Below are 15,830 nucleotides of genomic sequence, written 5' to 3' on the forward strand. Positions count from 1 at the left end.
AAAAGGTAGCCTGACAATGGAGATTCGCACATTGCTGCACACCAATCTGCACAACAGAGGTAAATGGGAAGATACTAGTTTTACTGGCAGCAACCAAATGCTGACCTCTTGTGGCAGAGCATAGGTATTGCAGATAACCCTCTGGCAGACAATGGCTACATGGCTTTTATAAACATGCTGCTAGACTAAAAAAGGATGGGGGAGAACAGGACCCAAGTACAGATTTAACAGTAACATTTAACCACTTGTTTTTCCAGACAGTATATTTACGTTCTCTGGATCATCATCCAAAGTGTAAATATTAGTCTTCTGCTACTAATGAGCACAGCATGCGCGCTTGCAAAAAACAAACATAAAATAGAATAATTCTTGGCAAAAAATACCACCCGGTATTCACAAACACCTGATTACTTAAACTAACAACACAATTGTTGCCTCTTTGGTAGGATATAAAAAACGTAACTTTTAATAAATAAAAATATAAAATACACCCAGAGCTGGCTGTCTTAATTACAAACTCATAACTTATGAACTAGGGGTCTATAATGAGCAACACTGGAAAGATTACTCCCCCCCCCCCTTACAGATTATATCGTCAATAATAAATTACACAAAACCCCCACCAAAATAACCCAACATGTTTCACTTCCTAGCAGAAGCTTTTTCAAGGGAACAAAGTGCAAAAGTGCATTGGTGCTAAGGTGCAATATTATTAAAACAAAGAAAATAACATGAGTCAAACAGCGTGTCCGCTCATGACAGCAGCCAGCGGACACGCTGTTTGACTCATGTTATTTTCTTTGTTTTAATAATATTGCACCTTAGCACCAATGCACTTTTGCACTTTGTTCCCTTGAAAAAGCTTCTGCTAGGAAGTGAAACATGTTGGGTTATTTTGGTGGGGGTTTTGTGTAATTTATTATTGACGATATGAACTGTAAGGGGGGGGGGGGGGGAAGTAATCTTTCCAGTGTTGCTTATTATAGACCCCTAGTTCATAAATTATGAGTTTGTAATTAAGACAGCCAGCTCTGGGTGTATTTTATATCTTTATTTATTAAAAGTTACGTTTTATATCATACCAAAGAGGCAACAATTGTGTTGTTAAAAAATACCACCCAAAGGAATAACAAAACAAAAAAATGAATGCTGATTAAATAGGGCATTGGCTAAAATGTAAAATCTGCTCTGGTATATAAGGTGAAGCCAATCTCTGGTGGTTTAGTGGTTACATTTCAGGAACACAGCTATGAAACGGCAATTTATGAAAAGAACGTCCACAACCTCGATGTAGATTTCCAATACTGCAGTTCCGAAGTGGATGATTTAAAACAGAACTCTTTATTGTAATAAGGAAGAGAAGCGTAGATTTGGCAGTACTAGAGGTACTTCATTACTATTTCCATATGCAATGTGGTATGCTCCTGGTGATGTCACCCAACAGGTGCATCATCTATGTGAGGTGACTGACCCATTAGTCCACCCCCGTCCACTCAGCCCAGCACACTCAGGGGACATTTACTAACCTGCTTCATCTTTGTCAGCTCCCGCCGAGTGTGCTCATCATTGCGCAGATCCTTTTTGTTCCCTACCAGGATGATGGGCACATTAGGGCAGAAATGTTTAACCTCTGGGGTCCATTTCTCTGGGATATTTTCTGAGGACACAAAAGATATTGTCAGAGCAATCTGTAAGCCACATCTGTGATGAGCAATAACAAGCCTGATGAAGATCTTTCCATGTCTGGGCGCCGTTTACTCCCCGATTACCAGTTATCTAATCCAAAGCTGTCAAGGTGATCTACAGGAGTCAATTTTCCTTAAAGCGGAATATAATCCTGCATTTCAACTTTGCTCTAAAACATTATTTACAGTATATTATATGCAACCAGCATTTTTTTTTTACTAGACCAGCATTGGAAGGGTTACACAGAGCTTTAAAGTTCCTGGAGAGAACTGCAGACGCATCCGAAGCTGAAATAGATGCATTTTGTTTACATAAATGTATCTAAGTGTGGAATGTGACTCACTCTCTCTGACTGAGAAGGAGCTGGAGGACAGCCAAAGAGTGTGTAACATTTATCACTTGTTACATTCTATTTAGTTTAATGTATCTATCTGAACTTCTGCATATCTCTCCACGGAACTTTAAACCTCTGTGTTTAACCCATTCAATGCTGGTCTAGTAAAAAAAATGCTGGTTGCATATAATATGCTGTAAATAATGTTTTAGAGCAAAGTTGATATGCATGGTTATATTCCGCTTTAATCACAGACCTGAGGAGTCAGTAACTTCAGTATGTTTTTTGGGTGGAATATTATGGTGGCACTTTATTATTGAGCGACTTTAGGATACATTTATTTAGAGGGAGGATAAAAACATTTCGGCTTTGATAGTAAAGGTTATCTGAGGCAGAATGAAACGGTTTGCTTTTACTTACCTGGGGCTTCTTCCAGTCCCCCATAGGTTGTAGGTCCTTTGCGGTCCTCTCGGCCTCCTTCGTTGATCTGCTGTTAGTGCCGGTGAAGTCTGAAACTCCACTGCAATGCGCCTCTTTGATTGCGCTGTTGTGGCCAGGAGTGTTCAACACATGCGCAGTTAAGACTTGTAATCGCGCATGCACAGAAGGCTCCCCGCTACAAGAGCACCATCAAGGAGGCACGCCCCTGTATCAGTGCATATGCAGTAGTGCGAGACTCAATGGGGGGAATGCAGGTATTAAATAGCTTTTTTGGGAGACAATACTTGTTTATGAGGGAACTTTTTAGGGCAGCGTTATGGTGGCAATAGTTTATGTAGTGATATAAAGGAGTCACAGGGCTGCACTATGTATATTTACGTAGGGTAGGGGGACATTTTGCTGGAACGTTTTTATATTAATAAGACTTGAACACCACTGATCTACTCGGCAAGCTGAATGTTATTTTTTCTCTGGGAGTTAGTCTACGCCTCAGCACAAGTGACCACTGCCACCATACTCTACCACTTGGACAGTAGAGCTGACAGACTATGATAAGGCTGTACTTAGAGGTATTGCTACACCGTGGGGCTTTAGATTTGGCTGCCGGTTCACAGACCTGACACCAGGGGAAATGTAACCCAGAAATAATAAAATCCAAATAAAAGCAAATGTTAGCACGTATAATACTTTTCTACCTTTGGCTTGAGAGCTGCAGCCAGTAAGGGCATCCTGCCCAAGGACTCCTTTCTGAACAAATACTGGCTCCAGCCTGGTCTTCTATGCCACATGCAGGGTCTTTACCCAGTACACTATTCAGCCACCTATAGGGCTTGCATTTTTCTGTAAGTTATACATACCTAGGAGTACAGAGGACGAGCGAGGCAATATTAAGCCCCAAACACTAGCTAGATGTGTACAGCAGCGTCCCCGTTGATTTGGCCAGCGATCAGCCAGATGGATTGACTTGGCAGATCCCCAGCCAATAGGATTCTCCAGCCCACTCACCCCAGCAGCTGCATGACGGCACTACAATGTCATCTGAGGGAACGTGTCCTAATCCCCACTGGGCTTCATGCTTTATACGTGTTTTAAGCTTACATTTGTTTAACCTCCTTGGCAGTAATCAGTCAGGCTCAGGGTGGAAAAAAGAAGCCAAAAGCGGTAACCCCAAGTCTGACTTGGGGTAGCCACCGGGGAGGTATGCAGAGACAGTGCCTGGGATCCAGACACTGGCAGCCAATTTTATTCTGGTCCTCTGAGGCTCTGGATCCCTTGGGTGAGAATGCCATTTGTCCTCATAACAATGATTTCACACACACACTATAGGGGTACAGCGCCACCCGGAGGATGCAGGGAGAATTGCAGTGCTGGATCCCAGGGAGGGGAGTAAGTGCAGGGGCTGCTGCAGATCAAGGAGTTATGATTTTTTCCTGCTTTTAGGGTCTAAAAGCTTGTGAAAAAGTTGCATCGCTTTTAGACCCTAAAATCCAGAAATAATCATACCGCCAGGTTAAATCAAATAATCAGTCCCGTCAACAATGTCTAACAGCAAATTACCCACAATCCTCAGCACTTACCTAAACTGTCAGGGCTGTCGATGGAGAAGCACATTAATATAACATCTGTGTCTGGATAGGACAGAGGTCTCAGTCTGTCATAGTCTTCCTGCCCAGCTGTATCCCAGAGGGCCAGCTCCACCTGTGCACCAGAGAACATGCAGGGATTATTCACTAAGAAAACGTTCCTTCACAACAATACATTAAACACAACCTTAAGCTGCCAGTGAGCCGTTTCCCAACCCCATGCTAAAATCACACAGGCTAACCCAGAAAAATACCAACCTGTTTCGTATCCACTTCAATGTCGGCCACATAGTTCTCAAACACTGTCGGAACGTAGACCTCCGGGAACTGGTCTTTGCTAAACACTATCAATAGACAGGTCTTCCCGCAGGCTCCATCTCCCACAATGACCAGCTTCTTACGTATGGCTGCCATGTCTGCAGAAGAAGAAGATCAATCATCAGACCAGAAATCACATCTGTTCATGGTGAAACTACTGTTGCTAGAAAATCTTCTGTAAGCACCAGTTAGAGGCAGAAAAAAAAAAAAAATTATTTAGCTTTCGGAAAATTAAGAAATAGGAGCCCCAAGTTTTTAGAAAATGTTCAAATATAGGCTTTTCCAGGCTTAATCTATGGTCAGCAGTTGTGCATCTTGTTCAGTAATTGTGTAGCCAGCTCCTATATTGAAAAGTATGTTTCTTGCACTCTGCCTGGCCATACACAGCACTACAAAACATCACACCTCCAGGAGATTCTCCGGAACAGCATACAGAGCAGATATCGCCTGCAGAGGGCACTACGTCTGCCTGACAATGCACAGCTATACAAAGTATCACCACATCTGGAGGGAACTCTTTGGAACCGAATACAGAGCAGATATCTCCAACAGAGGGCACTATGGTATGTCTGCCTGGCCATACACAGCTCTACAAAGCTCATCACACCTCCAGGAAACTGGAAAATAAATAGGGTATAAACATACATCAAACTTTTTACAGCCTAAATCATTTGTGATTGTCCAAAAGAACAGTTTGATGCCTGTCCACCATCCCTCATCTTCTGCTTCAAGCAAGCCTTTGGCTGCCTCACTGAGCCAAACCTTCATGGACTGTCACACTTCCGGGAAGCAGTCTGTCAGCCAAAACAATGGCCTCGATTCATCATTGTCTTTAAGATAACTTTTTCCAGTTTGTTAAATTACCGAATTCGAAGTTTAGCGATTTCTAGTTGTATTCATCAAGGTTTTTCCTCATTCGGTGTGAATTCGATAACAATTCGGTAAACATTCGGTAACGTGTCGATATTTCCATTTTACAGCAGTAATTTAACACAAGGCCATAAGATTCCCATGGAATTGTGGGTAAAAGGCAGTCCTTTGAGCACTACGTAGCAACATTCTGAATAGGGCTTAACACCTGGACCAGGATTCTGTAAGTGGCTTGGGACAATCCCACAATTTGATAGGAGCCTTTTCTAAAAAATTATAGTGCAGCTAGCAAATTAGTTAACCCTGACACTGCCTGTGTTCTCTTACAAGATGATTAAAGAGAAATGCAAATGTCGTGTTTATAGCAAATAAATCTATTCTCTTACAAATTTATATGGTTGCAGACCTTATTCTTGCCCTTCTGCGCCTTTGAATCACTCTCAGCTGATACATAACCACTTCAAATGGCTCCATCTTCTCTGTCAGCAATGATCTGACAGGAATAACGACAGAGCAGTGAAGGAGATAACTAATCCTAAATGTAACGCTAAACCACGCCCACTTTCTTTTTCATGAATTGCACTTTATTCCGTTTTAGCGAATCGTTACCGAATGTTCGCTAACAGCTGTAGATAACTTTGATGAATCCTGAAATGAAGTTAACAAATTCGGTATTTTACCAAACTGTTGTTAACAAATTTGCTAAGTGTTGATGAATCGAGGCGTTTATGACTATTTTGGGTGGCAAAAGCAGAGTGTCTGTATAGGATTTAAGAAAAAAACAACTTTGTACAACTTGACACATGTACCTTAATACATTCTAACACACTGCAATTGTGATAAAGCAGTCACATACCTACACCGATTATGGATGTGGTCAAAGTTCTTCTGAATGTAATTCAGAGGAGGCAACTGAGCAGGGACGGCACTTCCATAGGGGCAAACTGGGTAACTGTCCAGGGCCCCAAAGCCAGCTATACGGGTCACGAAGTCTCCCCCCTTAAGGAGAGGCATTTTGTGGGTGCAGAATGCGCTAGAAGTGACCACCCTTGTATTGCAGAGTGCACAGCAGTGGAGCGTAATCTCACCTTTCCAGCAGGCAGGTGACCTGTGGAGTCTCTGTCCTGCAGAGAGCGAAGAAGAGGCGCTGGTGGGAAGCATGCAGCATGCTGATGAAAAGAGCGTGGCACCTGGAAATGTGAGATCATGCTCCACTGTGTGCCCTCTACACGTTTTAGAGGCTCCACTATATGGCTACATGGAGGTGATGGAGGTGGGGGGTTGGGGAAAGGAAATCCTAATGTTATCCTGGTGAGATAAGAAATGCCACCTAATTCTAAAATCTGCATCAAACAGTACAACCCAAACACCCTTGGTCTAAGCCAGTGCTGTCCAACTTCTTGGGCATGAAGGGCCTAATATTTTTTTTTCAATCTACACAGTGGAGGGCCGACTACAATAGGGTTCCCGTGCTACCAATACTGGGATAAAATGCATAGATCAAAAGGATGTATATGAAAAGTGGATATGCTAGCCCCTCACCCACCAGAAAAAAACAAGCATAATTAGGCAGCATTTACCCCCCAAAAAACACACATATTCTGACGATCCCCTCAAAATACACAATCTGAAAGCATTTCACCCGAAAATACACATTCTGACGACGGGCAGTGTTACCCCCCAAATACACATAATCTGGCAGCATTAAACCCCGCATACACAATCTGAAAGTATGTGGCAGCGTAACAACCCCCCCCCCCCCCCCCCCCCCCAAAAAAAAAAAGTTTTCTTGTTAAAAAAAAAATACAATAGGCAGACTTATTTAATTAAACAAGTCTTTCTGTGCCCCCCATTATTGCTGGTTTCAGTCTAAGCACCTGAAAACAAAAAATAATGAACTCACCTGAGGGGACAGGAGGAAGCGGGCTGAGTCCCGTGAAACGCGATGTCCACAGTATAAACGTTTTCTCTTTTAATAAAGACTCTTTTTGCTACCTATGTGAGACTTCTTTGGAGGCAAGAGACCTCCTTTACTACTATTATTATACTTATACACATTTTTGGGCGCCTCCACTGATGTGCTTTTACTTCTGTACCCCACACCTCTTTGAGGTATCTACCCCACCATTGGGCGGCTTCGTCCGCCAGTGGACAGGACCATAGGAGGAGGAGAGCAACCACCCAGATCCAGAGGGTTCCAGGATACCAAGCGGAAACTGTTTTTCCGCATGCACTTGCGGGGGTTGCAGAATTGCAACCCACCTTTGTGAGTATATATTACCCACACTTACTGTCCTCATATTTATCCTAGCACTATTGTACCATACCAGGGCTCCCAGTCTCACCTTCTCCATAGGCCAAAGACAATCTTCTCCCTTGCGAAGGGATAGTCGGTGATCAGCACAGACGCATCACCTGAGGGGACTCAAGCTCTGAACTCAAGTCTTTAGTGCAGCAGCTCTGGCTACAAATCTCCTGCTCCCCGCTGATCCAACTAGTAATGTAGTATTGGGGTGATGCGAATGAAGTGTGTATCAGTCTGCATCATCTCAGCACCAAGTCCAGTCGGCCCAGTGTGGACAAAGATCGCTCCGCTGACGCTCTGCTTTATGGGACCAGGACTGAGGGGAGAGAAAACACACGTCACAGGCACAGAGAGCCAGCTGCAGATGGGCAGCAGGAGGCCTGGTGTGCCGAATGTGGGCTGCCAGTTGGACAGCACTGGTCTAAGCCAATAGAGTGCTTTGATCACTTTTTCAGCATGATTGACAAACCTTTGTTTTTGCTAGAGAACAGAGGCGCCTACAGGATAAAAAGTGATAAAAACTTTAAAATTGCTAAAGAGGCAGTGGTGGACTTACCTCCGGAAAGCAGACACGAACAACTGTCTAAATCAAACAATTGAATTTATTCAGAGTACCCCAAGAGATGCAACGCGTTTCGCAGGCACAGCCCGCTTCATCAGGCAATAGAATAGGGGACAAAAAACAGTAGCTTGGTCAAACCTCCTTTGTTCATCTCCAAGAAATGTGAGGAGACTGGCACTTCCACAATAGAAGTGCCTCTTCTAGGCAAATAGCGCCGGCCACGTTGAGCCCAAGTTGGGCGTTGCAACAACATCAATTCTATAGTCCGCAGCCTGTGCATTTACAAATCAGATTTACTTCTCCAGTTGCTACGACTCGGAGGGGAAACCACATTGCCGCTGGGAATTCCCTGTGCCCGGAACACCATCATTCGGTTCACCCAGTGCCATGCTGACCGGTGGTGTACTGACACTTAGTACACACAATTGATACTTTAATACAGAAGACACTAGCCAATGTTTCAGGACAAAAAGTCTCCTTTTCCAGGACACTTTGGTCTTTCAAGCGTATCTAAACTGTAAGATGGATGGACAACAATGCTGTTCTACTCAGTAGCAAGCAAAGTGGTCCTCCAGGTGGCTACACCAAACTAGGAGGACCACATTGCATGCTAGTGAGTGTAATGACATTGTTGCCCATCCATCTTCTAATTCTGCAACTTGAAAGGGACAAAAGCAACGGAAGGAAGGAGCGTGGGGAGGGCATTTAATTTAGAACACAGCCTGGTGTGTGGGTAGCTAACTGCAAGGCTTTTAAAGCTGCTATTTACTGTTAAAGAAAACATGTACTGAAAAAAAAGTTCCCCTGGGGGGTACGCACCTCAGTAGGGGGAAGCCTCTGGACCCCATCAAGGCTTTCCCCGTCGTCCTGTGTCCCACGGTGGTCTCGCTGCAGCCCACGGACGCACAGACGACAATTTGTTGGCCTGTGCAATATTTACCTTTTCTGGCTCCAGCGGGGGCGCTGTTGCAGCTCTTCTGACGGAGATAGGCGGAAATAGCCGATCTCCGTCGGGTCCGCTCTACTGCACAGGTGCAGGAGACTTGTGCCTGCGCAGTAGAGCGGCCCGTCAGAGATCAGCTACTTCCGCCTATCTCCGTGGGAAGAGCAGATACTGCGCCTGCGCTGGAGGTAAATATTTACATTGCCGCCGCTCCAGGAGGATTCTCGCCACCGTGGGACTGAGGAGGACGGGGGAAGCCTCAATAGGATCCGGAGGCTTCCCCCACCCGAGGTGAGTACCCCCCAGGGGAACTTTTTCGTTACAGATTTTCTTTAAGTACAATGCTGGCCTCTGGGAGGAGCTGCTGAGCCCTACTCATAGGGAACCACTGACAGCAATACAGAATACAAAACTTAATCTAAATGCAGCTTTCTGTCAGAGATAACATTTTAATAGCCAATTCTGTCAATTTTCCACTGCTCCAGATTCAGCAATGCCAGCGAGTGTAAAATGCACAAAAACACAGCAATGACCTGGTCTCACAATGGCTATATGTTTACTTCAGTACTCTGGCCTTGAGATGAAACACAATAACTAAAGCCCGTAACACACAAAGCAATTTCCCATCAGATCGATGGGTCAATTCGATAATTTTCAGCATGACCAATCTGCTCCAGGTTGAGAACAGGATCAATCTTGTGCAGTACTGATCTGAAAAACAATCCCATTCTCGATTGGGAGCAGATCGACCATGTTGGAACTTATTGATTGCTTCATGTGTACCAGGCATAAGTGAGCAGTGAAGGAGTCAGCGGGCTTCTGGGGAGATGGGTTAGCGTTGAGGCTGACTGATTCTGAATGCTGTAAGAATTTATGCTTGTTACTGCAGATGAAAGCTTGCCTTCTTCCTGTACACACAATGGAAAACTAACCAGCAGCCAATGAGAAAAAAAGCTTTCCTTGTTTGGTCTATTTGAAGAAGACTGGATTGGTGGTTATGAAGAGAACGTACATTATGGACTTAGGCATGATACTGCTCAATAAAATCTATGCATCTGTTTACATCCTTTATAAGAAAGTAAGCTGGTTTGCTTGCAACTGAGCAATAGACCAGGTATCACCTCCAGCCACAGCATTAAAGCAAACCTGTCACTGGAGGCGAGGGAGAAAGTGTAAAGCAACACTGGCATACACGCACCAGCAGCATAACATGCCAGAAGATATCTCAGGTATTTCATGCCTGCCCTCTGAAGCACCTCCAGAGCCCTCCAGACTTGCAATACGTATATTCACAATAAGACCTGTCAGGACAGAGGCAGCCTCATCCCACAATACAATGTCAAGGCCTAAAGCAGCTACATTCTCTCTGCCGGCACCTCTGAGCCAGTTGTTTATAACACATTGTAAGCGTCTTTGGGCAGGCCCTCTTCCTCTTGTGTCACAGTCTGCACTGCTTAAGCACATACGTTTTGTTTTTTTATCATAGAGCACAGGGTAATATCCTGCTTCCTTACAGAGGATACATTTTACACCAGACTACAGGTCAAGTGGTTAAACAAGGAAACTAACAATACGTTTTAAATACTCATTTGAGACACAAATGTTTTCTGATCTGTAGAGGCACTCATAATGAGCTTTTTTTGTCTGAGTGAGAATCTTGATGTTATATGTATCCATTGGAAAATAAAACAAACCTGGTCAGGGGACAAGACACTGCCAGACAGGCAGTAGTATAGGCTACTATCTTCACACAGATTCAGTATGTGCCATACCCTTGTAGTCTGGACAGTAGGGATGATGCAGCTGCCTGTAAACGGACTGCCTGTATTCTGTTGCTTCTTGATATTACAGTACTGGATATTTAGTTGCAGTAACCAAATTTCCCACATTAAAGAGAACCCGAGGTGGGAACTAATTATGCTAGTGGGGCCCAGATACTGGTTGTGCACACTAACACCAGCCTCTGTTGCCCCATGGTGTGCCTCCAAGACCCCCCTGCGCGTTGCTATACCTCCCGCAGTGCTGGTGACACGCAGCGTGTCGCCAGCTCAATGTTTACCTAAGCGCTGTCTGTCAGCGCCGCTCCCCCGCCTCCTCCGTATCGGCGCTACCCGCCCGCGTCACTTCCCTCCAATCAGCGGCAGTGTTCTCCCCAGGCTCTTTTAGCCGGGTGCTCCACCCGGCTAGTTTTGGTGAGCACCCGGCTGTCATCAGCCCTCCTCCTCTGCTGTAGAGAAGCGTCGATCCTGCATTCTCTCATCTCGCCCCACCCGGCTACTTTTTCATGCCACCCGGCTACTTATTCATGCCACCCGGCTGGGAAAATTTCTGGGGAGAACACTGCGCAGGAGGGAAGGGACACAGGCGGGTAGCGCTGATACGGAGGAGGCGGGGGAGCGGCACTGACAGACAGCGCTTAGGTAAACATTGTGCTGGCGACACGCTGCGTGTCGCCAGCACTGTGGGGGGTATAGCGGCGCGCAGGGGGGGTCTTGGAGGCACACCATGGGGCAACAGAGGCTGGTGTTAGTGTGCACAACCAGCCTCTGTGCCCCACTAGCATAATAAAATCCCACCTCGGGTTCTCTTTAAAAAGAGCTATATCTGAGCAATGTGACTGCTAAACTGTATGGTATATTTGGATCTGTGCCTGGGGATGGGCTTTGAAAGCAGTACTCTTAATTGGTAAGGAAGGGGACTGAGCACAGAGAATTCTCCATTATGTAGCAGAGATGTTGCAGCATACTGTAAACTAGGCCTGAACGATTTTAGGAAAAATTAGAATTGAGCGATTTCTGTCCGAAATTGCGATTTCGATTCGATTCAGGATTTCCTTCAAATCAAGCTTTGTTCCTCTGTCTCTCTCTGTGCCCACTCTCTGTCTCTCTCTGTGCCCACTCTCTGTCTCTCTCTGTGCCCACTCTCTGTCTCTCTCTGTGCCCACTCTCTGTCTCTCTCTGTGCCCACTCTCTGTCTCTCTCTGTGCCCACTCTCTGTCTCTCTGTGCCCACTCTCTGTCTCTCTGTGCCCACTCTCTGTCTCTCTGTGCCCACTCTCTGTCTCTCTGTGCCCACTCTCTGTCTCTCTGTGCCCACTCTCTGTCTCTCTGTGCCCACTCTCTGTCTCTCTGTGCCCACTCTCTGTCTCTCTGTGCCCACTCTCTGTCTCTCTGTGCCCACTCTCTGTCTCTCTGTGCCCACTCTCTGTCTCTCTGTGCCCACTCTCTGTCTCTCTGTGCCCACTCTCTGTCTCTCTGTGCCCACTCTCTGTCTCTCTGTGCCCACTCTCTGTCTCTCTGTGCCCACTCTCTGTCTCTCTGTGCCCACTCTGTCCCCCAAGCTGTGTCAGTGCTGGACATACCTTCCACCACAAGTCCAGCGATTCCCATCTATCCACTTCGCCTCCTGCAAGCTCTAATGCATTGGATACTTCCTGTATGTCATGTGACATACAGGAACCCGGAGTTTTGCAAAGCACAAGAGCCGTCCGATGGCAATAGACGACGGACAGCGTTGGGCTCGTGCAGAAGGTATGTCCAACGCTGCGAGCCGCACACATCAGGACTTTGAAGAAGCGGCTTCAAACTTCCCCATGTGGAAATGACGTGATCGCGATAATCACCGCTTTGACGATTCCTAAATTGTGATCTTGGTTATCGCAACTTTTTAAATTCGATTTATCTTTCAGGCCTACTTTAAACATACAGATGACCAAACCAAAAGGCCACCACTATATCACATGAGAAAGAAGGTATCTAGGAGCACTTCATAGCTTCTGGTGCCCTGTGCAGCTTCACTTTATGCAATACAATGCAACTAGAACCCATCCTGAATTCAGTGTACAACACTGTATAGCCAAGTTGGTCCTCTGTGCACCACACAGCAGCGATACTGCCAGTATGATTATTTCTGTTCACCAAACAGCACTGACGCAGAACAGCATGAACTCGGCACCACACAGCGGAGCAGTGCTTTTCAGCGCTGCTAGATTTGGGCGCAGCCAGCGCCGCCATAGACTGTAATGGGAATCAGTCTATAGCGGCGCTCAGTGAGGAAGGTCGGCTCCGTCAGAAGACGGAGCCGAAGTTGCTTAAAAAACACAATAATTCGGCCTCCAGCAATCGCTGGAAGCCGAATTATTTCATTCCCCCACTATCCATGTCGGCCTGGAGGGGGAATAGTAATTAAAACGCCCCGGACTTGTGCAGAAGCAGGACCAGCCATTTAACAGCTGGATCCTGCGCCCAAGTCTACCAGCGCCGCATTCAAATGTACGCCCACACAGCACTGAGACCTCCAGCCTGATCATCTTGCACCAAACAGCACTGACAGGGCCCCAGACTAACCCTCATGCCCCACCCTGATCTCCTTGCACCACACAGCACTGACAGGGCCCCAGACTGATGATCTTGCACCACACAGCACCAGTAAAACCCTAGTCTGATCTCCATGCACTAAAGAGAACTGATGGTGCCACCTGACCCCCAAACCACACACAGCTCGGTCAGAGCTCCAGCCTGACCTCCGTGCACTGACAGTGGCCCACAAAGCACTAACACACCTGCACTTTTAAACAGGACCAACTGACAGAGCCACAGCACTATATCTGTGCTCCACTGAAAGACTTGGATTAACTTTTGTTATTCAACAAACAGCACTTAGTGAGTCCTAACCTTACTTCAGTGTACCATACATCCCCAACACAGGATGGGTGTGACCTTTATGCATCACAAAGCACGGTGTGCCACAGCCTACTGCCTGTGCATCACCAAACACCGGGAATGTCCCAGCTTGACCTGTGGGCACCACACAGCAGTGAGAGGCCTCTGGTATGATCCCACCACACACATCTAACAAAGCCAGGCTGACCTCTGTGTTCCCAACACTACGTTATAAAAAAAATAAAAAATAAACTAGAATCACATCTGCCTTTTTTTGCGGATCGGGCCGTACGGATCCAGCCATCTGGATCCGGGAAAAGGTCAGTTTTACAACCAGTGTGCTGTAAAACTTTTTTCCATAGGTTCCTATTGCGCTGCAAATCCTTCGTTTCCGTTCAGCTGAGCAACGGTCCGGGAAATTAGGGCCTGCAGCAGTTTTTTGGCCGTTCAGCGGAACTGACCACGGAACCGTACGGCCGGATTCGCTAGCAAAAGCTAATGTGAACCGAGACTTAAAGTGTCAATGTAGTGACAAGAGGTTAATGTGGTGCGGTGTTTCTTCCCTTTACAGTAGGCATGGTGGTGCGTTTAAAGGCCCGGAACCACTATGCGATTTTTCCGACAACGATTTTTTAAACGACGATTGATGGTTTGTGCAATCTTGCAACATGGGTACAGGTGCGCGATTACACACAAACGACACTTGGTGATAAGGACGGATTCCTGCGTAAAGTACTGCAACCGATTGCCCTCCCGTTCATGCCCGTCGTGTGCCCCCGCGGGGAGGAAGGAGGATCAGGCATGTGACCATGCACACCGTATACTGCCATTTGCTTCAAGGATAAAATTCACAACATCAGAAAGTCCTTCACTATATAAACTACTCTCCCGCTATATTTGTCAAATGTTTTATGGCCATGTGAACCACAAATATTTCCGGGTATGACAATCATCGTATTTGGCGCATAAAGGCGATTCTGATTCTTCTTCTGCAAGGACAACCGATGTGCAAGGTAATGTCCATGTATCACGATGGCTCAAGTGGGCAATATTATAGGTTAATGACCCATAAGCTGTTACAGGGTCATCACCATTTTTAAAATGGACGGAGAATTCTATTGAATACAGCGAACAAACAGGAAGCAGGAGATGAGAAATATTGACAATTAGACTTACACGGGAGGCAAGTATGACTTGTGTATGTTTATCTTGACTTATTTTTCAGTTCAGGTTTACTTTAAGTAAGCAGAAACTATCCTTAGCAATATATATAATATTACTAATAGCCAAACTTTGTACCTGAACTTCTAGAGCCTATTCGCTCTCACTTATTCTACATTTCTCCTCTCATACTTGCCTGAACTTCTCTTTTCAACCCATGTTTGTGGCATTTTCCCACCCTTGTTTAAACATGCTGTAGGAACTGCAATACTTGAGAAACTCTCCCGACTCTTCAGCTTGCTTTAGCTACTGGCCTTTCTCACTCCTTGCCTTCTCAACCCAACTCTTCAAATGACAAGTATGCTCAGGCTTGGTTAACTACAGGGCACGATTGAGTGATTTCCAGAGGGAGGGGCAAGGAGAACAATGCACTTGCCCAAAACGATCCAGCACTGTCAGCATTGCATCAGGAAGGCTGTTTCACAAGGTATGTTCTCAGCAAACACAGACGCAACTGACTGCCTTTAGCGCGGGTATGGGGCTTTAGTCTTAAAGAGAACCAGAGACGAAGCACCCTCATGTATTTTACCATATATATATATATATCAATGGGAACATGACAGTAAACACCTACCCTGCTCTGTTTCATTCTTCTCTGCTAAAGCTGCCCGTTATCAGCCCTGATAAGAATCCCCGACTGAGCATTCAGTCTAGCTTTACCCAGAATGATTATAGCTGCGTTAGTCTTCTGTGATGTCTTTTCAAGCCCAAGTCTGCCCCCTTGTGGCTCTGCTTTGCTGCTTTGAGGATAAATAGCAGCAAAGCAGAGCCACAAGGGGGCAGACTTGGGCTTGAAAAGACATCACAGAAGACTGACTCAGCTATAATCATGTGGGGCAAAGCTAGACTGAATGCTCAGTCGGGGATGCATATCAGAGCTGATAACAGGCAGATTTAACAGAGAAGA

At 45.8% G+C, this 15,830-nt stretch overlaps 1 protein-coding gene across 3 annotated transcripts in view; it reads right to left on the reverse strand.

The window, feature by feature from the left end:
* RHOA (ras homolog family member A) overlaps nt 1–15,830 on the reverse strand; it is an 81,188-nt gene that overhangs the window by 3,726 nt on the left and 61,632 nt on the right. For all 3 annotated transcript variants that reach the window (XM_068252907.1, XM_068252908.1, XM_068252909.1), the window contains exons 2-4: nt 4,303–4,460; nt 4,039–4,159; nt 1,527–1,657 (exon numbers count right to left, since the gene is read on the reverse strand). In XM_068252907.1, the coding sequence (XP_068109008.1) occupies nt 1,527–1,657; nt 4,039–4,159; nt 4,303–4,460 (410 nt within the window). The remainder of the gene's footprint in view (nt 1–1,526; nt 1,658–4,038; nt 4,160–4,302; nt 4,461–15,830) is intronic.

The sequence above is a fragment of the Hyperolius riggenbachi genome, chromosome 9 (assembly GCF_040937935.1).
Source record: "Hyperolius riggenbachi isolate aHypRig1 chromosome 9, aHypRig1.pri, whole genome shotgun sequence".
Classification (NCBI taxonomy): Eukaryota; Metazoa; Chordata; class Amphibia; order Anura; family Hyperoliidae; genus Hyperolius; species Hyperolius riggenbachi.